Consider the following 26271-nt stretch of genomic DNA (forward strand, 5'->3'; position numbering starts at 1 on the left):
GTCACATTCTCTCGGGTCTCAGACCTGGCTGCAGTGAGCAGTAAACCCCTGCCAAAGAGCAAAACTAAGAAAATAGCCCTGGAAATATGCTATGCTGTGGTCAACAAGGACCATGGTTTTCAGGCAACCAGGCACAACTCTTAGCTTAGAAATTGGAACGTGGACCATTTGCCCCAAAGCCAAAGTAACCGTAGTTCTTTTCAAAGATACCAACCTGTCTGGAGAAACTCTAAATAAAGGAAAGCAGACCAAACATCGAGAGGTGAGTAGTACCTTTAGAATACTAAAGGGCCAAAGAAGGGAACTCAATGTGTCTACACCAAGGCAGCAGGCGCGATGGTGTTTGGGGGATGCTTACAATGTTTGAAAAACCCTTGGCAGCTAATAATAAGAAACAGGCGGGTGTTGGATACTGTGATCAGTGGAATTCAATTCTGTGCCACCTGGTCCCTTTTCCCCTAGAGCCAAAGGAATTTGGTCAAATAAAATAGATGCCTAGGAACAAGGTCGGAATGGAAACGCTAGGGGGCATGACATCGCCGTCTGAAAAGATGGATGCCTGAGAGCTGAGCTCCGTCCCACCCCACTCCAAATTCCTCTAAAATCCACATCTTATCTTAATGAAAATCACTCCCAGACATGGGGAAGCACAGTGAGAAGACTAAGAAGCAAAATGGCACAGTTGCAAAGCATCTGCAGGGCTTTTTCCCTCCAACCCAGACCGCAACAGTCGAGCAAGCAAATGCAAGTAACGCAAGCAAAATGCAGCCGACGGGAAACGAGGTAAGGAGCTTTAATGAATACCCCTCCTGACTCTGATCTAGCAACTTTGTTGCAAGCATGGAATTTAATATCTTAAATAAAATGACAGTTCTTACAAAGCCCCTGTCTGATCAGATAGCTGACCTTCAAGCAAAAATGAATAATGTTATTCAAAAAACTGATAATGTGTTCGATATTTCTAACTCTTTGCAATCTGAAATATGCGCTCTGCAGCAAGAGAAAGAAGAGATGCATGAAAGAATTATAATTCTGGAATTAATAGTGCACCAGCAGAATCTTAAATTTAGGGGGGTGAATGAGGAATTTACATCAAAACTAAACCTGTCTTCGTTCCTAGCTAAGTGACTGGCTAGTTTTTTGCAGCCAAACAAAAGCACTCCAGTAATTTCCAAAGCTTATTGGGTGGGACCCCTAAAACATGGATCCCTGGCACCTCCACTGAAGCAGGGATTAATATGACACCCCTGACCAGCTCTGACAAGCCTCACAGTGTGGAGGTCGAACACAAAAAGCTAATAGGGTTGGACTAAAGAGAAGGCGTGATTGGTACTATGCTAGCCTCCAGGAAGAGTTCCACAGAGTCTATAAAAATTCCTACCAAGTTCCCAGAACAGTGCATGGATAGAGTAATGTAATCTTTTGGGGCTAATTGGGGCGTTACTATCCTTTCTTCAAGAGGGGTTGAAGAAAAGTCTTAATACCAACACCCTTAGACAACAGGTAGTGACCAATTAGGGGTTCTAGGAAGGGACATTCCCTAATATATCACCTTCATGGCAGTGGATTCTAAAAGGGGACCTCATTGTAGAATCTTCCATGATTCGCTGGTTTTTTCCCACGTGAAATCTTAATCTGGTATTGAGAGCATTACACAAAAGATGCCTTGAGCCTATGACCTCATGTCCCCTAAAGGAACTGACCTTTAAAGCCATATTTCAGATGATAATAAAATCAGCTAGACAAGTGTCAGAATGGCAGGCACTAGCAGTAGGTAGAGAGCCATGCCCGTTCCTCCAAGATGGTAGAGCAAATTATGAACAAAGACAACTTTCTTCCAAAGGTGAATTTCATGTTTTTATAGGACAGGAGAGATAGTACTTCCCTCTTTCTAATCTAGTCCAAAGCACGGGAAGAAAATAAATAAATAAATCTCACTACCTTGATATATGTAGAGATGTGAGATTCCACTTGGGCAGGACCAAACAGTGTTTCAGAAGTCTGGGACACTAGTTGTGTGTTTACAGGAGGTCCTTCTTGGGACCCAGAGTGTCCTTTTCTTGGCTAAGTAGGTAAAGCAGAGGGTACATAATTCTGGCATGTCAAGCCAGAGGTCTGGAGATGCCCATAGATGTCAGGGCGCACTCACTAAGGGAAACAGCGACACAGGCAGCCTATAAATCCTTTAGTCATTAGAAACGATTGATAAGGTGGTCACAAGGAAATCAGTATATTCTCTCATCAAGAAATATAGGATAGATAAGTTGTCTTCCCCAGAGACAACCTTTAAGTAGGAGGGTACTAATACATACCCTCTAGGCCTGGAAGCTGGACTACCCACCCTGGGGTACACTGCTATTGTATGTCCCAAAAATAAGGACTGCCCCACTCCTAGGACCACCGGAGAATGGAAGATTTGTATTCACTTACCGTGAAGCTTCCTTTCTCAGTGGTCCAGGAGTGGGGCAGTCCTGCCCACCTGAGTTTCTTGTGGGCGGCTTCTAAGGATTGGATGAAGAGTTAGGATGATGGTCTTCCTCCCAGTGGATTCAAGGGAGGGATCTTTCTATTAAAAAAAAAATTGAGGGGAGTTATTGTTTTCCCTTCTGGTATCATGATGGGGAGTCAGGGCTTGGGAACAGACCAGTGATTCCAGGGACAAGCCCCTCCCCTCCAGGATCAAAATCAGCTGACTGACCCTGCCTTCGGAGAGGAGGAGCTATATCCCAAAAGTAAGGACTGCCCCACTCCTGGACCACCAAGAAAGGAAGCTTCACAGTAAGTGAATACAAATCTTCCATTTACTGTATTTTGGATGGCCTAATAAACAATGATGATGCTACTATAGTTTTTTAGTTTTATTGTGGACCAACATGGTTCTTGACAATTCTACCTCTCAACAGTTCCCTCTGTTTGCTACTAACACCAGTCCATACTTTTAGTAAGAGCAGAAGCCTTCTAATGTGAACAGTTGTCTAGTTGTGTAAGTTGTGTTGCATCAGAGGAGAGGACTTTGTGCTTCTCTTCCCATGATTTGAAAAATTGCTGGGTAGAGAAGGCTTCAAGATCTTGCATGAGATTCCTTTTTCAGCCTAATGGGGTGCAGTCTGGCTTCTGCCTGGTTTGTGAGCTCCACCAAATGTTCTACTATTAAACTAAAAATGCATTCTTGTGCTTATGAGAACTTTCCAACAGGCGGCCATCTATGGAGATATCCCCTGCCCCACTTTACAGGTCAAGGCTGCACAGCACCTGGCTGTGGGAATGTCACACCTTAGTTTGGGCATTGTGTGCGCTGATGCTTAGTTGATCTGTTGCCTGTTTAGAATGGGGTTGCCAACTTAATTCCCAGCAGGCTTCCATAACCTTATGACTCACAGTCATAAGGGGAAGGGTCTGTGTTCAGTTATACGTTTTCCTTTCTCTCCAGTTTGCTCATTCCTGTTGTCCTGTAAGCATCATGTGCCTCAAGCACTGAATTAAGATGATGGTTTAGATCTCAACATTGCTGGCCTGCATTCCTCCTGCAGGGTTAGGTGTTATGTAAGGTCTTGCCCCAATAAACAAACCTTTATTTTCAAGGACATGCATTTTTTCTCCTGTTTGTCTTTCCCCCCCAGTGGGGAGTCCATTGGGTTTCAGAAACATGTGGCTCTGACGCTGCAGCTTCCATTGCCTAAAGAAATGTGTCATGGTGCTCTTCTTGCAAACATAGTTCTGATCCACCTCTCCTAGGTGCTAGGCCAGGCGGAACCCTCTGTCTGCACCTTTCCCTAGCTGTCTGGCAAGAGGGCCGTAACAGTGACACAGAGGACTGCCTTTTGTCCCTCCTTAGAATCAAGACTCTCCATGCTCAGATCATTGAGAAGGATGCCATGATCAAAGTCCTCCAGCAGCGCTCCCGGAAGGAGGCCGGCAAGACCGACCAGCTGTCCTCCATGAGACCAGCCAAGTCCCTGATGTCCATCTCCAACACAGGGTCTGGCTTGCTTTCCCACTCATCCACGCTGAGCAGCACCCCCATCCTGGAAGAGAAGAAGGAGGACAAGAGCTGGAAAGGCAGCTTAGGTAATTTGTTTGTGAGAAACTGGAAAGAGAAGAGTGGTGAGCTTGGAGTAGAGTTCAGACCCAGCTTGGCCATGACATCATGGCAGCCATCAGTGGGGTGAAAACAAGGCAGCGGGGCAGAACAGTTCCCTTTTTCTGATGACTGGCGCGTTACGTCATCACTCGGGAGAAGCAGTGTGGTGTAGTGGTTAAGACAGCTAGACCCAGGAGTAGGAGACCAAGGTTCACACCCCCTTTCCCATTCTCCCTTTGAGCCACTCACTCTCTTAGCCTCACCTGCTTCAGAGGCAGAGTATAAAATGAGGGAGGGGAAGCTGTGTACGCCACCTCCCTTGTGAAGAAGGGCAGGATCAAAATGTACCAAATAGACAGCCCCAGAGATTGTTGTCTGGATCGATACAGGTAACGTATGTGTGTGGGGAAGAGAGAAAGATCCAGTGGGGATGAAGAAAAGTCACAAAACTCAACCGCTCACAAGTTTCAGCTTTAATTTATTATTTTTATTTTACTTTATTTATATCCCACCTTTCCTCCCCAGTTTTCTCTTGAACTCTGTTTTATTAGCTTGTTTTAAAGCAGCTTCCCAGGCAATGAAAACTGTTGTGCTTTGACGGTAGCCATGTGGGTCAGATGTTCAGTCGCATAAGAACGACTTCCAGGCCAGGCTTGTCTTTGCATGCCTCTCTCCGCTGCCATCTGCAGTTCCCTGTTCTTTGTTGCCTGCCTTTTCCTTTGGACGCATCTTGAATGTTGTGTCTGTTTACTCTTGAAGAGTAAACATACACGCCTAGTGTGTCTAGTTTGGGGCAGGTTCTCCACGGCATGCTAAGGGTCAGTATGCAGGAGGATGTGAGCGCATATGCTTCGTGAGAAAGAGTTCAAGTGTTCGGTCTCTAATTGCAGGTACGTTTATACAGTACAGCAAAACATGCTGTACTGTATAAATGATACATCACTTGGGGCTATTGATGGTTATCAAGACCAGCCAAAATTTGTGTACCACTGAGAAGAAGGGTAACTTTAAAGAACAGAGATGGTGTATGAGATATTACCAAGGACTGCCACTTTACATATTACATAGGTCAGTACTGACCACAAAATAGGCTTCAAATGGCTGTTGTGTTTTAGGATGGTTCAAAGGTGTTGGCAGTAGAGGGGCTGTCATCATCAGGAGGCTAGATAAAAAGTGAACCTGGCAGAGCAGAACCAAGGAGGGGCACATGCAGATGTTAGGCAGTTGTCCTGCAATCTTGGCCTCTCTTCCTCCCTCAGGTGTTCTGCTGGGAACAGAAGGCCGCTCAGAATCCATCCCGTCAACCCCCTCACCTGTTCTTCCCTCTACTCCGCTACTCTCTGCACATTCAAAAACTGGCAGCCGAGATTGCAGCACTCAGACAGATCGCAGCAGCGAGCAGAACAAGATCTCAGTTTCCGCTGCGACGCCTCCTGTGCAGGGGAGGCTGCCTGCTATGAGTCTGTCCTACACTGCAGAGAAAGCAGGTAAGTTTGGGGACTCTGGGGCCTGAATCTCCTGTTCTGGCCCCTTCCAAACAAATGCAGGCAGGCAGTTAGTTCTCTTTGGGCGCTAGAACAGTTTTGAACTTTTCATCCCACTGTGTGTTGTGGCCCCAACATCAGCTCAGTTGTGTTTGACAAAGTGGTGGTCAGCACACCTGATAAGGCTATTAAGAGCAGGATGAATGTTGTGTTCTGATTCTGAGTCAGTTCTGGTGGTGAACATTTTCATGGGCAGGGTCGTGTTTTCTTCTAAAAGAGGCTGTGAGAAGCAAATAAGACACAGGCCAGATTTAGAGAAACGTTGCATCATACAGTAACCCACTTTCAGGATGGGATGGCTTCAGGTTGCAGGGGGGGGGGGGTTGCATGATTAAATTATTCCCCGCCCCCCCCCAGTAAAAAAAAAAATTGCATTGGTGAACCTAGAAAACTAATTATTGGGGAGAAGAGTTTCAGCCTACCCTTCTGGCATGCTTGTTTTCCGTGTGTATGAATAAATGGGGGGGGGGAGTTATTTAGATTGGCCAATCCACCGTCTGCAATCTGAATGAGTCCCCGTTCTCCTGTAGCTGCCCCCCCCCCCCGTAAACCTTGGCTTGCTTATTTGCTACAGTGCACTTGCTTCATCTTGGAAATTGTAAACTGTAAATTTAAATTGTATTTTATGATAGTTATGTTTTTATATGTGGTTTTAATTATATTTATACTTTGATGAAACCCGCCCTGAGCCCATTTGCGGGGAGGGTGTGCTAGAAATCAAATGAATTGAATTGAATTAATAGGTTAATGTGCACCTTGCATCTTTATGATTTCACTGTGCATGAGCAGACAGGCAGTTACTAAAGTCCCATCTGTTTCATTGGTCAGGGCTAGTGTGGAAACCCAAGTTTGGATCCCCTCTGCCGTGGAAGTTTGGTGTCCTCAGGCCAGTTGCCATTTTGGGTCCCCTTTGGAGAGGAAAGCAGGGTATAAATGCCTAAGTAAATACATTGGTTTCACAAAATATAGAGCTGTGTTCATGCTAGTAGGAGCAGTATGGGCCTTTGGTGGCAGGCCTAATTGCAGTTATTGGAATCCACACACACCATTGCCCCCTTTCTCTAGTTCAAGCATATGGTTGCCATTGGATCCTGTGGGGAAAATAAAGCACTGTGCATTGCCTGCTGTCTGCTTTTGATGCTGGTTGGCCTTGTCCTTGATGATGAGAACAGTTTCATGTGTCTCTGATCCAGAGGAGTTAGCCGTGTTAGTCTGTAGTAGCAAAATCAAAAAGAGTCCAGTAGCACCTTTAAGACTAACCAATTTATTGTAGCATAAGCTTTCGAGAATCACAGTTCTCTTCGTCAGATGCATGGAGGGCCAAAAGAAACTGGTCAGATATAGAGGAGGAGAGGGGAGGGCGGAGTAGATGCAAACAACTCCTTCTGATATGGAGATGCAAACAGCTCCTTCTGATATGGAGATCAGTTTGCTTGTTAAGGTTCAGAGGAGTTAGCCGTGTTAGTCTGTAGTAGCAAAATCAAAAAGAGTCCAGTAGCACCTCCAAGACCCTCTCCTTCTCTATATCTGACCAGTTTCTTTTGGCCCTCCATGCATCTGACGAAGAGAACTGTGATTCTCGAAAGCTTATGCTACGATAAAATTGGTTAGTCTTAAAGGTGCTACTGGACTCTTTTTGATGTGTCTCTGAGTGCATCCCCCTCCCCTGATAAGGGCCTTGCAGTGCATTTGCCCCCCTTCAGTCTCTCCCTGTTGTAATGCAGGCATTTTGCTACTTGAATATAAAATCTGAGGATTTTGCTGTTTTGTAAGCTCTCACAGCTTCTTTCTTTTGTTTCCTTCTCTTGTTTATAGATGGCTCAGTTTTCCATTCCAGCACTCTAGAAAGAAAAAACCCAGTTCAAAGTTTGGGGCAGGACCTCAATGATGCAGAAATGGTGGAATATCTTATCTGAAGAAATGCAAAACTGGAGTGAAACAACATGAATCACACACCCACAGACTTTTTAAAATTAGCAAATAATAGTACCTGATTCATAAACAAACGTACAGTTGCATGCCACGGTATATACATTCTCAAAAGTATGGGCAGGTTAAGTTATAATTTGTTCCAAAATGATAAGATAGATTTGATCTTTCTGAGAAAATGATTTTCCCCTACCGCCATTTTAAACGAAAATACTGGATCTGGCAGCATCTGGATAAAATCAAGGTCTTAAATGCACTATTTTTTATGTCAGTATTTTTTTTAAAAAACTTGTATTTAAAAGAAGAAAAATCACTGTTAGACGTTGAAGTCTACATGCCCTTACAAAGCCTGTTTTCACCAGGTTTTTCAGTGGCCATGCAATATCACGGTGCTGTCATTTTTTGTCATTTAAGTGTCTTGAATATTCAGATATTCCTGAGAATCATTATATGCAGCTCCAAGAGCTATAAGGAAACTCTCCTCTCCTTACCCATTTTCACTAAACATTCCAGAACTGGGCAAATGTTGTATTTCCGCAATGTGCACATGCCCTTGCATATTTCCTCCTTTTCAGAATTCTGTCCTCCTGTTAGATACCTTGAGGTGAAAGGAATTGGCCGTTTTCGTATGTGTCAAAGGGCTGTTTTCCCTCTCAGTAACCCCTTTAGGGTTTAACTGAACAAGCAGCACGTCCTTGCTTTGCTTGTAGTTCTGTTCTCTGTAATTCGACTGCCTTGACTGAGGTTACTTCTGCAATTCTGTTTGTGGCCATAAGTCAGGCCACAGCAGGGCCTTGGGGTTTTTTAGTAGCTGAAGTCTGAGTCCTTCGTGTGCAGTTTTCCAGACTTCCTAAATGCCTTGTTAGACCGACAGCACCTCATTCTAGGAGAGCAACTTTCCTCTTGGTGCTTGTATATCAACATACAAAAACTGAGTGCCTTACTCAAGGTAATAGTGACATTGGGGTCAGTGTTTTAAGAAACAAAGAAACCCTCCAGGTTGCCAATCTTGGAGTTTCCTGTAATGCTCTTTAACTTCTGCACAGATCAATAGAAAACTTGTTTATTTTGGAAATATCACAAATACTTGGTAACTTTCATTTTTCTATCTCTGGGAGCTAGAATAAATTTTGCAGCACTGGGCCAAAAAATTCTGCTGCGAATAAGTTTCTTTGGTGCACAACATTGAAATCAACAACTGCTGAAGTGGTTCGCAATGTTCTTTCCTGTTCATTTTCTTTCAGTCTGTGTGTGTGTGTCTCTCTCTCTCATATGTATAGCAAGTCAAAAAGTATCCAGTTTTTGATGTTCAGGAGCCACAGGTGGAACCCTGGAACAAAATATGAAGTGTTGAGCTTTTCAGCATTTTGAGATGAATTCCCCCTTCTCTTTGCATCTGTCCTGGAGCTTCTGAGAGGCAAATGCAGGGTGAAGGGCCTCTCCGTTGTGGGGCAGCTTGAATGGAAAAATCTTAGATGTAAAGCACCAGTTGCATCCTGCAAGACCTGTTCTGTACATATAAGTTATCAAAGTGTGCTAACAAAAGCATTGTGAAGTTTTATTTACCCCCACAAAGGACACAGATGAGATTCTCTAGGGTTTCAAGTTCTTTTCCTAAATTGAAATGCGGGGGGGGGGGGGGGGAGTTCTCAAGACGCTTTGTTTCCATACACCTCCCACTTGCTGTGTTTAGTGTGAGTATTGGAGGGTCCTGGAGCGCAGCAATTAGGGCCTGTTAGGTAAACACTTTTCTGGAGCGAATTCTGAATTAAAATAGGGTCACACACAACTGTTGGTACATTTGTCTAGAAAGAAATGCAGCTGCTTATCAAACTGCACACTTTTCCTGTTTTGTAAAGCTGCTTTGTACTGGAAATGAGACATTGTAAAATGATGGCTGTCATGCTTGAATCAAGCTTTAGATCAAGTGTTTAACTTGAGCTGATGTACTAGAAGCAAATCTGTAGATGGTCTAGGGGAAACTTCCCTACGAGCCAATGGGATGAAGTTTAGGCTTACTTTCTTCTTAAACACTCCAGGTGTCTGTCTCCCCTGCAATTTCATTCCACCAGGGACAGCCCTGAGACTGAAGTGACTGCGTAGACAGGCAAACGTTGCAGTGTCCTGAACACATTGAATGTCTTTGCTTGGTGCCTCTATATAGTTCTTCCTTGTATCTGTATAGGAACTTGTGTTTTTATGTCTAGAATGTAAACCTCATAATTGTAACTGTGCTGTATTTATGAAGAGAAGACATTTATTTCTGCAAAGACGTTAATTCCTAGGGCAGCGTTAGTCCTATATTTTTTTCAGTAACTGCTTGAGCATTCTGAAGAAATTGCTAAAGCAGTTTTTCTTCCCTTTCCCCGTGCAGGGCTAAATCTACGACCCCTAACTGGCATTTCCAGGCATTTTTTTCTCAGAGAGCTCTTCCTTTAGTAGCAGCACAACAGCAATTTAGCCTGGCACACGTTCCTGTGCCTGCATTCCTATACCAAAGAACTATCTGCTGTGGAGTTTTCTGGCTATTCAGAGAAAAATCATGGTCATTCTCCCCTAACCACTGGGAAAGGAAATGGGCAGCAGCGTGCCTCCTCTACGGTGTTAGTTTTGTGCAAGCCAGTGGGACCAGCTTTTAGGAGGGGGCCGGGTCCTCATTTCTGTCCCTTGGTGATCTTGGAAGTCCATGTGTAGGTGTTCAGTTTTTCTTCTCCATGGGCCAAATAATGCCCTCTAAGATTTTGAGGTTATGACCCGAAAGCTCCCTCCTGTTTCTTGGAGCGCCATAGGTGCCAATTGGCCTGCAGCTGTGGCTTCTCCTCTCCCATTCTGGTCATCCAGGCATCCCAGTCACTTGCCGGAGCAAGCTGGATTTGTAGTTTGTCCCACAGTAGGGGAAAGCTGGGGTTGAGGAAGGACTAGCAGCACTGGAGCAGGACCCCATTCTTTAGCCTACCACTGGGCTGTCCTGCTGACCCAGTTCCCTCCTTATCCCCCAGACTTTCAGTTCAGCTCTGGGGAAGCCAGAGATTCCACCTCTCTGCTTTCTCTGCACTGGGCTGCTCTTCAGCTGTGCATATTGCTGCTTGTTGAAGCATCCTTCAGAAGGTACAGATTCAGACCCAACACTATCCGCCCTGAAATTAAAGCCATCAGGAGGGCTTATGTGTGAGCCTGTTACATCCCGCCCAGTGATAAGGCTGGGTTTGAGTGTGTGCTCCCTCCTTCCCCACGAAGGCATCCTTGGACTGCAGGATTCCATTCTCCCCCTTCTTGTTTTCTGAAGGGACCTCCACTTATGAAAATGCAGAATAGTAAATGCCCACCTTCTCCTTTCTACAGTTGCGGGTCCAGGCCAGCCAGAAAACTCGGCTTAAGAGAGAATGGATAACAAAAAATGCATACAGAAGTGGGTTGAGTTCTTGGGAGCCCTGGCAGGCTGTAACACCCAGCTGTGAAGGGACACTTGAGGAGGTCACAAGGTCTGTTAGCCAGGCCGCAAGTAATTAAAGAGGAGCCCTCGCGTTCACAAGTACGCACCAAGAGTCTTTGGGAGGCTTTTTCCTTTTCATTTCTGGCAGGGACCAGAACACAGTTGCATATCTTGTGATGACCAGTTGGATATCCAATACTGTAAACAGCGTATTGGAACCATGACACTATTTTTGGTGTATGAAAGACCCCTTTTAGATATGTTCAGTTTCTTCATATATATGAAACAATAACTCTAGCACCAGTTAGCATTCTATAAACTGTGTCCAGTAAGGCAGAGCTACAAAATGAAGGGACCAATATATACTGTTTACCTTTTAAAGCCCAAAATACAAACGCCTAGTTTGAAACACAGACTTTCTATTTAACAGCTTTTAGAAATTGTAACAATGTTGACTTTTTTCTATATAAAAGTGTATTAAAACCAAATCTATGTGAATTTATGTTTTTGAGGTGGGTTGTGTGTTTTGTTTTTTGGTGCTTCCTACCATGTTAAGTTAGCAAACAGTATTTCTGAACTGTTTTTCACATTTAATTCTAAAATTCGTTCACTCATCTTTAAATGATTATATATTGTACATTCTCCTTTTAATCAAAGGAACGGGAGTTGTTGGAGTAAGTGCTGAGAAAGGACCTGGTCGAATCCCCCTATTCCACACTGCAGGAACATGTGTTCAGACTGTGGAGACGCAAGATACCGGGTTCTGTACCCCAGTGTCATCTACAAAAAAAGCATTGGCAAAGGGTTAACTTCTGCGTCTCCCATGAAGACCGTTCTGGCCAAACTGTGACAGGGGCGAGGTCTTCCTTGGTTTTAGCTTTCTGAGTGTCTGACTCTATTTATGCCCCACTTTTCAATACAGTTCAGGGAAGTGGCTTATTAAAAGCTGCTAAAGTCAGTCACTTAACACTGAAGAATAAAAATAACCACCAGTAATACTGAGCTGAGCAATTAAGGCTTAAAGAGCGCTTTGCTCTTTGGGAGGAGCAAACAAGGAGTTTTATCTGGGAGTTGGAAAGGAGTGCAGGAAAGTCTGGTCTACTTCCTTATGCACTGAAGCAACACGACTGATGAGGGGGCTGAAGTAGTGACCTGCAACGTCTGCCATGTCCATCTTCCTTCCAGAGGTTAATGAAAACTACACTTGTATTAAGTGTAAGCTGGTAGCCCTACTGGAGGAGAAGGACTTGGGGCACTCCTGTCCACACACCAGCTTATCAGGGAAGGGGAAGAGTTCCTGGAACACATAAAGGGGGTGGGGGTGGGGGTGGGGGTGGGGGAACAGCAGGGGGAAGGGAAGATATATCAGGAAAAGGAAGAGCACCAAATACAAAAAGAACAACATTGCAGGAGATGAGGGTGAAAAGGCTCCTGTCTCCCCTCTCAAGTCATTTTCCAAAATCTCGGAATAAGTAAGGGGGGTCTCTGTTTTGCTGCTCCACGTGGAGTATTCTGTGCATTTGAAGCACTATAAACAAAGACTACCCCCCTCCCCAGTGCTATTTTGGCATGGGGAAAAGGCTGAGTGGAGAGGCAGGAGTCCTCCCCCCCCCCCGTGGTGGCATTCTGAGGCCATTTGAGCTTCCTTTTATTTCTTAACAGCCATTGCCCACAGCTGCTTTGTGGCTGTGGGGAACCCAAACCTAACTCTCTGCACATCTAATTTGATCCTGAGTGCAATCCCAAGCACAGCCATCTCTGTCTAAATGCATTGGAAGGGGTTAACTCTGTTTAGGGTTGTGCTGTGAATGTCCTAAGAGCTTGACTGGAGACTTTGTCACCAGGATGTGGTTACCATTTTGGAATTTGCTCCCGAAAGACCGTCTTGAGTACACAACACATCTCTTCCTGAAAAGAAGAAATATAGCATACTCTTTAGTGTTATCTATTTGTTTAAACTGTATTTTGTTTTTTGTACAGAAATATCCATTTTCAACCGAAGCCGCTAATACTACCCACTCTGTATTATAGTACTTTTGTCTGATACCTTTGCAGGTACATTTTCTAGCTTTCTTTGCACTGCACACTGATATTTTCCCAGCACTCTTGCATCTACCCTCCAAAACTGCCAAGGGAGGACCATTCATTTTTGCCAGAGTAAAAGCTCTTCTGAGCTTTGTCTGGAGCCTGGAGAAGAGGATCACCACCTTTCAGGACATCAAGGAAGGGGAGGATTTTATTGAGAAGAGCCTGGGGGCTCTGCTCAAGCATGAAGAAATAAATCCAAGAGAACAAGGAAGAGTCGATCTCCCTTCTGAGCCTCCTCTCAGTTCTGCAATACAAACCAGAAGACGTGGACTAAGGTGATGCTCTGGTCCACTGGAGCTCAAGAATTATTTTAAGGTGCTTGAGATGGTGACAGAGACACGAGTGGAAGAAGAACCACAAACACCTGGAGAAGGGAGTGAAGAGCGCATGGGGCCACATGGAAGTAGAAAACAATGGAAGGTGGTGGTCATCAGGGACTCTGCTCAGGGGTATCGAACATCATGTGTCCAGGCCAGATCCCCTACTCCAATTTGTGTTGCTTGCCGGGAGCCAGAATTCAGGATATTATAGACTGACTGATCAGTACCCGTTAGTGCTGGTTCACGTGGGAACGAATGACACAGCCGCAAATACCATCGGAAGAATTAAAGAGGACTATGAAGCTCGTGGAAGGCAGTTGAAGACAGTGGGGGCACAGGTGGTATTATCTTCCTGTCAAAGGAAGAGGAATGCAAAGGGAGCAGACCATATTCGAGGTGAATCGTTGGCTGAGGTGGTGGTGCCGGCAGGAGCGCTTTGGTTTCTGGGACCATGGGATAAGTTTTCTTAGAGAAGGCCTTCTAGCACATGATGGGCTTCACCCCTCAAGGTCAGGGAAGAAAATGTTTGGAAAGAACCTGGAGAGCTTCATCAGGAGAGCTCTAAACTGATGATGCAAGGGGAAAGGGACGATCAACATGAGGATTTCAATAAAGAAGTGGTAAAAGCAGGGGCCCACCTGGGTAGGACAGATCAAACAAAGGTACAAGGCTACAAGTGCCTATATACCAATCCCCGGGTAATACGGGTAATAAAGGTAATAATAAGGAAGAGCTTGAGCTTCCCTTGCAAACAAAGGGCTACAATATAGTAGGAATTACTGAGATGTGGTGGGATGATTCCCATGACTGGAATGTGGTAATGGATGGGTACGAGTTGTTCAAGAAAAAACGGATGGGTAGAAGAGGAGGCAGAGTGGCATTGTACGTGAGCAATGTGATTGTCAGCAAGTTCTGAAGAATGTGGTTGACAACCCAGTGGAAAATATATGGGTGGAAGTAAGGGGAGGAAGGACAAAGGATGTTGTTGGAGTGTGCTACAGACTGCCTGACCAGGGAGAGGAAATGGATGCTGCCGTCCTTGAACAGATTGGTAGAGTATCCAGATATCAGAACTTTATAATTATGTGTGACTTCAACTTCCCCAATGTGTGCTGGGAGACAAGCTCAGCGAAGCAGCAAAATCACACAACTTCCTGACCTGCCTGGCCGATAACTTCCTTTTTCAAATGGTGGAGGAAGCTACAAGGGGCTCGGCCATACTAGACGTAATGTTAACCAACAGGGAAGAATTGGTAGATGGGGTGAAGGTGGTGGGGAACTTAGGGGAAAGTGACCATGTCCTCCTTGAATTCCAGTTGCTGTGGGGGGGCAAGGAATTTCATAGCCAGACACATAAGTTAGATTTTCGTAGGGCCATCTTCAATGAAACACAGGCTTGATGAGAGTCATTCCGTGGGGGAGTGTGCTGGAAGGGAAAGGAGCGAGTGAAGGGCGGGCTCTTTTCAAACATGAGCTTTTGTAAGCTCAAGCCCTCACTATTCCAGCAAGACGGAAACATGGTAAGGGATCTAAGAAACCAGTGTGGATGAACAGAGAGCTCCAGAATAAGCTAAGGGAGAAAAAGGAAATATTCAGGAAATGGAGAGAAGGACAGACCTCTAAAGAGGAATATATGGTTACTAGATACTACAGATCAGCCATCAGAGAAGCCAAAGCTCAGTATGAGCTGGGTCTGGCGGGGGGGGGGGCTCACTACAATAAGAAAACCTTCTACAGATATGAGAAGCAAACGCAAGGTAAAAGGCAATTGGACCACTGTTGGGTGTGGAAGGAGAAACTGATGGAAGACAAAGAAAAAACAGGCTTAATGACTTTTTTGCCTCTTGTTTTCTCCCTGAAGAACTCAAGCCCATCTAGAGATGGTAGTAGACATGACAGGACACCTGAGGGGCTAGCTGACATTGACAGAGAGGTTGTGGAGAAGCACCTGGCTGCACTGGACGAATACAAATCCCCTGGGCCAGATGGTGTGCACCCAAGAGTGCTCAAAGAACTTTCTAGAGAACTTGCAGAGCCTCTGTCCATCATCTTTAAGGCCTCCTGGAGGACTGGGGATGTGCCACAAGATTGGAGAAGAGCAAACGTTATCCCAATCTTTAAGAAAGGGAAGAAGGATGACCCGGGAAACTACAGGCCAGTCAGTCTGACTTCTGTTGCTGGGATGATATTAGAGCAGATTTTAAAGGGATCGATCTGTAAGTATCTGAAGGACCGCTTTGTGATCCGGGGAAGTCAACATGGTTTTGTTCCCAACAGATCTTGTCAGACCAACCTGGTTTCCTTCTTTGATTGAGTGACAAGCTTACTGGATCGTGGGAACTCTGTCGATGTGATTTACCTGGATTTCAGTAAAGCTTTTGATAAGGTTCTCCATGACATTCTAATGGGTAAACTGGAAGACTGTGGATTGGACTATAGGACAGTTCGGTGGATAGGGAACTGGTTAGAGAACTGCACCAAAAGAGTGGTGGTCAATGGTGTTTCATCAGATTGAAGGGAGGTGTCCCGTGGGGTGCTCGGTTTTGGGCCCGGTGCTTTTTAATATTTTCATCAATGATCTGGATGAAGGGATAAACAGGCTACTCATTAAATTTGCTGATGATACCAAATTGGGAGGAGTGGCAAACACCGAAAAAGATAGAGTTAAAATTCAACAAGACTTGAATACTCTGGAGAAGTGGGCGGTTGTGAACAGGATGCAATTCAACCTAGAAAAGTGCAGTATTACATCTGGGCCACAAAAATGTGAAGCACAAATACAGGATGGGGAATACACTTCTGGGTAGTAGTGTGTGCGAAAGAGATCTTGGAATAAGAGTGGACTGTAAACTAAATATGAGCAGTCAGTGTGATGCAGTGGCAAAAAAGGCAAACTCAGTCTTGGGTTGTATCAAAAGGGCCATTGTATTGAAATCACAGGAGGTCATAGCCCCACTCTATACAGCCTTGGTCAGGCTGCACCTGGAGTACTGTGTGCCGTTCTGGAGGCTTCACTTCAAAAAGGATGTGGACAAAATTGAGGGTGCGGAAGAGAATGACGAGAATGATCAGGGGTCTGGAAACAACCCTAAAAAGGAAAGGCTGAGGGCCTTGAGGATGTTTAGTTTGGAGATGAGGAGATTGGGGATTGGGGGGGGGGGCATGATTCCTCTCTTTAAATATTGGAAAGGCTGTCATTTGGAGGAGGACAAGGAGCTGTTCCAGTTGGCAGCAGAGGATAGAGGATAGGACTCGAATCAATGGGCTTACATTACATGCAGAAAGGTACCAGCTGGAGATTAGGAAAAACTTTTTCACGGTCAGAGTAGTTCAAAAGTGGAATCAGCTGCCTAGGGGGGTGGTGAGCTCCCCTTCACTGGCAGTTTTCAAGAAGACACTGACTAGAACAGAGGCTTTCAAAGAGAGAGCAAGCAAAATACAGGAGGAAAAACACAGGCTCTCTAAGTAAGCAATACAGCCACTCATCTCAATTCAATATAATAAACAGTACACAATTACAATATGTGATAAATAAATTGATTACATCATCATCATTATTGATTACATCCATTATACATTGTTATTCATCTGGATTGAACATATACAGACCACAACACATAAACTCAAACTGTTTGGCTCACAGTGATTAAAGACAGGTCATATAAGCTTCAGTTCTCAACTGCATTCAGTTAGCAACTGTGTGAAAGTCTCTCATTGAGGGTTGTAATTGCAGCAACAGCAGAAGAATCTGCTTCTGCTCTAACATTCCCTTCCCCCGCTCTTGAGCACCTGGAGAAAAACTGAAAAGAGAGCATGTTAGAGCAGCAGCAGATTCTTCCACTGTCGCTGCGGCTGGAGCTTCACCGACACGGCGGCTTTCTCCAGAGCAGCTCCCCGGGAGCAGGATGCCCAGGGAGAAAGTAGCAGCTGCCCGCCCCCAAACGATCGTTGGGAGCCCTCTTGTCCAGCAGGCTTGTGACTGGAGGAGCAATTTGCAAAAGCTGCTTCTGCCGTCGGCTTTCTCTGGCTCTTCAGGCAGCGATTCTAACAGAGAGGGGAAGGACACTTGGACTTCAGTTCCCAGGAAAACTTGCGAGAACGATCAAGTGTTCACGTGAAAAAAGTCACTTGTAGCTTGGCTCTGAGTGGGCACTTTATAGATGGAATATCATAAATCCCATTCCTCATACTCTAAGACGCTGCTTTGTCCAAGGCAGAATGAATACCAACCGGGCAGGAGCATGGACAAATTACTAGGATGTGAGCAGAGCAGCTGACTGACCAACGGCCCCAGAGATGCGAAACTTAGAGCAATGAGGCTCCCAGGAAGCTCTTGACTCATCTCTGTCAACACCCAGCCTGGCTTCCCTTTACCTAGATACCCCAATCAAGCAACACCCAAGCTATTCAACAAGCCTGGTAGCTTTTCCCAGAGAATGCTCAAAGGGTCATTGTTATGACCTGTACTTTCTTTGGGGTAGATTGTTCTTTTAATCTTCCCTTTACACCCTCTGGGTAGTTTGCTGCCACCAGGAATATATTATTCCAAAATATTTTATTCAAATTTCCCCTTTGGTAACGTGTTTAAGCGTCAGGCTCCTTCGTGGTTCTATGTGGCCCTGAGGATAGGAATGGGATATAGCGATGACAGCTACACTGGGATATAACAAAACAAAATAAACTTCTATTTAGTCAAGAAGCGTATCGGTTTCATAAACGTAGTTCTCGGTTCTTAAAGTTACTTCCTGTAAACTCATTCGTATAGATCTCTTCTAAGGCTTCACACACAGTTAGCCTCTTTCTCTGACTCAATATTTCCCTCACAGAAATATGAAACCTGCTCAGGCAGCACACAACTAGCCTCTCTTTCCCTGACTGAGTGTCCTTTCACAAACAGGCTCAGTTCAGGTCCCACACAGGTTATATTTCTCTCATGAATACTTCAGTATACTCAGGCAGCCCACAGCCGGCCGGCCTTCTTCTGACTGCCTATTTTGCTCTGCATTCTCAGTCTCAAACTGCCTTCACTCCGCCCACACTCTCAGTCATCAGCCAATCACATCGCTCACTCATCCCCCCTCTTCACCTATCTCACACAAAGCATTTAAAGACACATGCACCCATTTACTTGAAATCATTAGTCATCAAGCACCTTTCACATCTATAGTCCACCTTAGGAAACCTCTCCCAACTCCTTTGTCCATCTCCGGAGAAAACCATTAAGCCATTGTTTTTGGGGTGAAGACATCAGCCTGCCTCAGGGAGCATTTCACCCTACAATTGGGCTCCCCAGCCATATGCTGTGTGTTCTGGATCCATCCACAAGCCCCCAAATCCATTTGGGCCTCTTCGCTTCTCCCTGAAACGCTAGTCGTTTTGCTGCCTCCACAGACCCCTCTACAGACTGGTAACTATTACCCTCCCTGAGAATGCTTTCTCCCTATTTCCTCCCTGATTTTCTTAATTAGCCTTGTGTGTGTGCTGTGTATGGTTTTCTGTGCATTTGCCCTTTTATTTCTCTTTAATAAAAAAACCCTTGCTTGTTGAACATCTGCCTGATCTATTTGAGTGTTCTGCCCCTGTCTGCCATGCAGAATAAACCCCATAGACATGGGTTAGCCTATTCCTAGTCACCCCTCCCCTCTTGTTTCCTTAATGCTAATTCCCCCAACTAATTAAGAAGACCTCCTATTTGAGTAACAGCACCTTCCAAAGGATTTGTTCAGATGAGCAGCTATATTGGGGGAGAGAGTTCTGCAGATACGTGGATTCTAGGCCATGATGTACTTTATAGATAATAACCAGCACCTTCAACTGAACCCAGTAACTAATCAGTAACCAATGGAGTAACTGCAGAATAGGTGTTGTGTGCACACTCTGCCTAGTTCCCAATAGTGGTGCTCTGTAACTGCTGGAGTTGTCTTCAGGGACAATCTCACATAGAGCATGCTATAATAGTTTAGACACAAGGTTACTGTGGTGTGGATTCACAAGGCCAGATTAGCCAGGTCATGCTAAGAAGCCATTCTGAGATTTAAATACTGATGGAAGAAAGCCAATTAAACTTGACTGCGCTGAGCACAGACAACAGCTAGGATGCAACTTGCCAATAGGTTTGTCACCCTCCTTTACAGAGGAAAAAGAGCAGATGAAGGAAGAAGGTGGAGGAACATGGTGTTCAGGCTGGGAGTGACCACCAATGAAAACCATTAACACATCATCAAGGAAAGGGAGGCGTTTCATGGCCAGCTCAACAGAGAGTGCCAATCCTCCCCCTGTCTGCAATGCTGATGGCTTCCGCAGCTGTGTTCCTTCTCACAATGACAGCTGCCACATCCCGCTCAGTGCTGACAACACAGAAAGGATATCCTGCTGAAGCACCTGGAGCTGAGCAACAGAAAGGAGGTGACAATTAGAAGACAGCATCAGTGTTTAGTTGATGGTTGTTGGGGGTTTTCCGGGCTGTATTGCCGTGGTCTTGGCATTGTAGTTCCTGACGTTTCGCCAGCAGCTGTGGCTGGCATCTTCAGAGGTGTAGCACCTTTTGGTGCTACACCTCTGAAGATGCCAGCCACAGCTGCTGGCGAAACGTCAGGAACTACAATGCCAAGACCACGGCAATACAGCCCGGAAAACCCCCAACAACCATCGTTCTCCGGCCGTGAAAGCCTTCGACAATACATCAGTGTTTAGTTGGTTTTTGATCTGCTTGTCTCTGGGTAAGAAGGGGAGGAAGAGCAGCTTCTGCTATGGCCACCTTATGGGACTTCACTTTTCACAGCTCAGCGCCATCTGATGCACACTGTAACGCAGTGGCTGTACGGCTATTAGAAATAGATACAGTTTGTTTGGCAGCAGAGTAACTTAAAAGCATTTCCTCCAATGTAATTAATCTTCAGACAATCAAATTGTAGAAAAGATAGAACTTCCAGTTTATTGAGGTAGATTCCATTCATGGCAACATCTTAGAGTAGATGTTGGTCATAGGAATCCTAGTCTAAAAAGCCACTTTCCCTATATACCATGGCCAGCTGACTAGCAGCAAGTGGGTCCGATACGCCTTTGTAGCAGGAGTTCTGAGAAATACATCTTACAGTCTCACCTTAGATAAAGCTTGCTATCAATGACCTATGGCGACCCTATGACTGAAAGTCCTCAAAAATATCCTATCATTAACAGACTTGCTCAGATCCTGCAAACTGGAGGACGTGGCTTCTTTTATTGAGTCAAGCCATCTCATTTTGGGTCATTTCCTACTGCCTTCCACTTTTCCTAGCATTATTGACTTTTCCAGAAAATCTTGTCTTCTCATGATGTGACCAAAGTATGATAGCCTCACTTTTGTCATTTTAGCTTCTAGGGAGAATTCAGGCTTGACTTAATCTAGAACCTACTCAGTTGTCTTTTTGGCTGTCCACGGTATCTGCAAAACTCTCCTCCAGCACCATATTTCAAATGAATCATTTTTCTTCCTGTCAGCTTTCTTCACCATTATTGAGGGTATGCCAAACAAAGCAAAAAAGTCTTCGCCTGCAGGAGGAAGACAGCAATAGAGGGGAACAGCCGAATCTCCCAGGGAAGAGAGTTCCAAAATTTTGGTACCACAACTGAGAAGTCCCCCTTTGGGGTTGCCACCCGTCTAGCCTCAGATGGCGGGAGCACCCAAAGCAGGGCCAGGATGACCAGAGCGAATGGGCGGGTCCACATGGGAGAACATGGTTCTTCGTGAGATAGGCTCAGACATGCCTGTTACAGCTGGGCATCTTCCTTCTGGGCTTAGGTGATATCCAGGATAGGGGTCCAAGGGGGCTACCTCCCGCCTGCCGCTTCAAGTGCTGCTTACAGCCACTCAGACCCCTCGCAGGCCTCCTGGAAGAATGGCCCTTACCCCTCCTGTTGAGACTCACCGGTCTCCGGGTTCTTTTCCAACCTGGGGGACTCTGCACACGCTTGGCCAGACACTCACAGACACAAGGCTTACACAAAAGGGGTTTATTACTTCAGAAGAATGTATGCAAGTAGCAGGAACCACTCTACTAAGGCACAAGCAAAGGGCATTTTAAACAATAAAAGCTTGTCTATTGTAACTATAGCTGACTAACTAAAACATAAAGCTGGCTAACTTAGCATTTCTCTGAGGAAAACTTGAGGCTTATACTCACTAACATACTCCTTAAACTATACCAGGCAGGTCTGGTTGTCAGGCCTGGCCTAGAGCACAAATCTCCCTCGTGCTGGTGGAAAAGTCGCCTGGAGCCACCTGAGGGCTGAGAGGAGCCAACATCCCCCTCTCAGATTTCTAGCCAATCAGAGGTGCCGTCAGTCTGCGTTGCTAGGCGGGAACTGGGATAAGACTCCCTTGTTTCTCAAGCCCCCCCCCCCCCCTCGGCAACAGCTTGCAGGTGCCGTTAATTAGCTGAGCCGGACATTCTGCTCCCAGGAAGTCAAGCCAGAACTGGGCCTGTGGAAACTTAGAAGCCTGAACCAATACAGGCAATGGACTTAAAGGGGCTCTGCTAGACAGGTGATACATCCTGAGTTTGTGAGGGGCAAAAGAGGGAGGAGGCTGTTTCCAAAGCCTACCATGAACACCCTATACTAAATCAGACCATCAGTCCACCAAAGTATTATCTACTCTGATTGACAGCAGTCCTGCAGGTCTTTTGCATCACCTCCAACATGATCCTTTTAAACGGTGATGCCAGCGACTGAGCCTGGGACCTTCTGGGTCACCAAGCAAAGGCTCACACCCTGGGCAGACTAGGTGGAGAAGCAAGAGGAGAAGAGCAGCACCGCTGCCCACTCATGAAAACAGGCCCAGAGAGGGACACTGGGCAGCTTTTGCATTTTACACAGACCTGACCCAGCAACACGAAGTCAGGAACGCACCCAGGCTCTTCCCTCGCTCTGCCCAGTTTCTACGGCAACATGTCCAGGCAGATTCCCAGTCTTTTTTTTTTTGTCCTCTTTCTGGAGCTTTCCCCTCCAATACACAGGAAGGATCCAATAGTTTTCTGTGAGCCTAAAGGTTAGGAGGATTGCCAGCTTACAGGCGGGGCCTGGAGATCTTCCAGCATCACAACTGACCTCCAGACTACAGAGATCAGTTTCCTGGAGAAAATGGCTGATTTGGAGGGTGGTCTTATACCCTGCTGAGGTCCCTCCCCTCCCCAAACCCCACCCTCCCCAGGCTCCACCCCCAAATCTCCAGGACTTTCCCTGCCCAGAGCTGGTAGTCCTGCTGAGGGCCCCCCTCCCAGCACACTGCAGGCTTGCCTCTTTCTTGTGTTTCTTTTTTTGTGCAGACAAAATTTTGCCAGTCTAATATTAGATTTCAGAGATAAACATATTGCCCTCTCAAGAATGAACCAAACCAAATGATGAGGAAGAGGGGTGATGCTTGCACCCCAGTGCCTGACCAGTCCAGCCTCACTTCAGGCTCAGGCACACGGCTCTGGAGCAAGCAAGAGAGCACAGCCCTACTCGGACACTAGGAGGGAAGTCCTCTTTCAGTGAGGGAATCCTCCTCAACCCAGCCAGGACTCCTGATACTCCCTCATGCTCAGAGTCTTCTTTCAGTAGCCACCAACCCCTCCTCTTCTCATGCCACCTTTGCCTTTTAGCCACCAGGAGGAGCAACCCAAATGAAGCTGAGTTGCAGCATGAGCCAGCAGCAAGGCTATGGCTCGGAACCAAGGAAATGCATTCTCTTTCATGACTACAGCTTTATTTTATGCAGGCACATCTCTAGAGTAAAACAGGAGTTTACTTGACTAGGGTACGAAAAACGGGAAGGATTAGAAACCATGGGCATCTGAGGATTAGAAACCATGGGCATCTGAGGATTAGAAACCATGGGCATCTGAGGATTAGAAACCATGGGCATTTGAGGATTAGAAACCATGGGCATTTGAGGATTAGAAACCATGGGCATCTGAGGATTAGAAACCATGGGCATTTGAGGATTAGAAACCATGGGCATTTGATCTTTCCTCCCCACTGGATGATTCAAATGGATGTATGCATAGAGAAGGTGCACTCCTCCACAAGGGTGCACTCCCACCCCGAGTGATACACAGAAACAGAATGACACCTGCTTTTCAGGTCTCCCTCTTACGTGTGCAAAAAGGCCTTAACAAATCGAGGCCTCAGGTCTTGGAACCAAGAAGCCCACCAGAACCTGCCATGTTTTCACTCCTTGCTGTAAAACTTCGCCCATCCAGCAGGATAAGGATTTTCCGAGGCTCAGTGCCGTTTCAACGCTGACCAGTTTCCAAAAACATCGTAACCCCTCTTCTCTTATTCATGATGTGAGAGAAAATGCCAGTCGTTTTATAATGCCCACCCCCATTTGTTTTGAGAATGTCATTTACGTATGCTGATAAAGTTCACAATGCTATCATAATTCCCTTCTGCGTAACTGTAAACAGGAATCCAAATAAGCATGTTATTCAATCTCTATGTAAACCTTTAGGAGAACTCATTTGCAGCTATGGAGTTGGATGTCACCAATATGCAGATGACAACCAACTCTGTATCTCGCTATCCAGGTCCCTACAAGGTTCAGTAGAAATCTGAGATCGCTGCCTGACAGCCATAGTGAAATCCAAACACAAAGGAGGGAAACTTCTTTATAATAACACCAACAACAAGAGAGCATCTGCTCAAGGAAGTACAACCAAAAGTAAAATTTCCGTATAGGACAGTATGGTCTGTATTTATAAAGCCTTCAGTGGGCAAATTCCAGTATAGTTAATTTCACATACAGATACATAGTCCCCTGCATACACATCATGTGTAACTAGTATTTCACATAAGTATACATAGATCAGGAGCCCCGTGGCGCAGAGTGGTAAGCTGCAGTACTGCAGCCCAAGCTCTGCTCATGACCTGAGTTTGATCCTGGCGGAAGTAAGGTTCATGTAGCCGGCTCAAGGTTGACTCAGCCTTCCATCCTTCCGAGGTCGGTAAAATGCGTACCCGGTTTCCTGGGGGTAAACTGTAGATGACTGAGGAAGGCAATGGCAAACCACCCCGTAAAAAAAAAGTCTGCCAAGAAAGTGTCATGATGCAACATCCCCCCATGGGTCAGTAATGACTCAGTGCTTGCACAGGGGGCTACCTTTACCTTTACCTATACATAGATCAACGTGCCCAAACATTGGAGCAAATACAGTCAAAACCCAAATGGGTAAACAAACACTGGTCGTTCCCCTGGGTGCGGGGAGAGTTCCGGCTTGGCTTCCGGGCAGCTGGCGTTCCCAAAAGCTGGCTACAAGTTTCACCGGCCTTTTGTTGCTCTGCTCGTTTTGAAGCAATTCTTCTTCCGACCAGTATTTAGTAATTTATGAATGAACGCATTCCAAACTCTGTCTTCGATATCATCAGTATCTATGGGGCCAGCCCATAGATATTAACTATACTGGAATTTGCCCACTGAAAGCTTTATAAATACGGACCATACCGGGTGTTAGGTATTGGGCTAGCTTCGAGGGAAACAAGGCTCCTCAGATAGCCAATCCTATTAGGAATTGGGATATCAGCAACCAATCGTTAGTCCTTGGACGTGAGCCAATTGCAATCAAGTAAACATGTTGCCTTTTGTTTAGTGCATGCAAATGAAGGATCCTAGAGCCCGTGTTCGTATTAGGAAGTTACAGATATGGGGTGGAGTTGGGAGTGTATATATTGTGGCCCCCTCGGGGGCCTGTTGTTCTTCTCTTGTACCAATAAACCATGCTATGAGCTGAAGTCACTGTCTGGCTGAAATCACTTGCGGGGCCAACCCCAGTACATGGTTTCTTATCTTTTTTTTTTTATAAAGTTTTTTTATTTTTTTCAATATCTAACATAAAAAACTACAGAAGACTACAAAAGTATAAAAGGGAAGGGAAAGAAAAAAAGGGGAAGGGAAAACTGGGAAAAGGGAAAATCAACATACAAACAACAAACACTACACTACATGTCTTGTATTCCCTTCATACTGCAATTTTTCTTAAGATAGATCTTTCTAATATGCTATCAGATTGGTAGGTCTTATACAATACAGATTATATTCAGGATCAGAACTTCTTCCCCCCGCCCTTGCGTCTCGGTCTTAATTCTCTCTGCGCAGCTGGACATGGTTTCTTATCTTGACACGGCTGACCTGGCCACCTGGATCCATGCTATGGTAACATCAAGATAAATAAAGTGAGGCTCTGGGATACTGTTAATTGCATACGCCTCTAACAGATTTCCTGGGGGCCAGCCACCCCTCCAACAGGCATCTGCTTGCCTCCCCCCCCGCCCCGTACCAGAATTCCCAGCAGGAAACTAAGGATGTGGATCTGGCAGGCCTGAGAACGAAGCTTATTTCAGGAAAAACACACAACTGAGATAAATAGCAGCATTTTACCAGAAGTTGTGGGTGGTTAGATTTTACCCAGAACACACCTCTGGAAAACCCCTCAGGCAGGTGTGTAACACCAGCACAGCCCTCCGCTGCCTGTACACCAGGCCTGGCAAACCCAGCTGGGCTCCTCCAAGGCCTCAGTTAGCCAGGTAGGGGACCTGGGATCTCCTCTCATCTTCAGTTCACACTCCTGTTAAACTAACCCTTCAGTTTCGGTCCTCAAAACCCAGCTTATTCTGACTAACCACCTCCTACTGACCCTCCTCCTTTCCCCAGCGTAGTTCCTACGGGCTGATTCAGAGCTCCGCTGCTACAGGCCTCTGGGGTACATTTCTGTGCTTTGCCTATCAATTTCATATTGAGTAAAACTTTGATTTTTCTTTTCTATTTTTACAACACATCCATAAAATTATAATTTAAATAGTGGGCCACAGCTGGTGCAGGCAGCTAGTAATTCTGTACTAATTTCGCCCCTTAAACAG

At 45.6% G+C, this 26271-nt stretch overlaps 1 protein-coding gene across 2 annotated transcripts in view; it reads left to right on the forward strand.

The window, feature by feature from the left end:
* Window positions 1-11489, forward strand: part of AMOT (angiomotin) — a 95169-nt gene extending 83680 nt beyond the window's left edge. For both annotated transcript variants that reach the window (XM_054995907.1, XM_054995905.1), the window contains exons 11-13: window positions 3836-4068; window positions 5341-5568; window positions 7441-11489. In XM_054995907.1, coding sequence (XP_054851882.1) covers window positions 3836-4068; window positions 5341-5568; window positions 7441-7541 — 562 coding nt within the window. In that variant the 3' untranslated portion in view covers window positions 7542-11489. The remainder of the gene's footprint in view (window positions 1-3835; window positions 4069-5340; window positions 5569-7440) is intronic.
* Window positions 11490-26271: the final 14782 nt, after the last annotated feature.

The sequence above is a fragment of the Eublepharis macularius genome, chromosome 13 (assembly GCF_028583425.1).
Source record: "Eublepharis macularius isolate TG4126 chromosome 13, MPM_Emac_v1.0, whole genome shotgun sequence".
Lineage (NCBI taxonomy): Eukaryota > Metazoa > Chordata > Lepidosauria > Squamata > Eublepharidae > Eublepharis > Eublepharis macularius.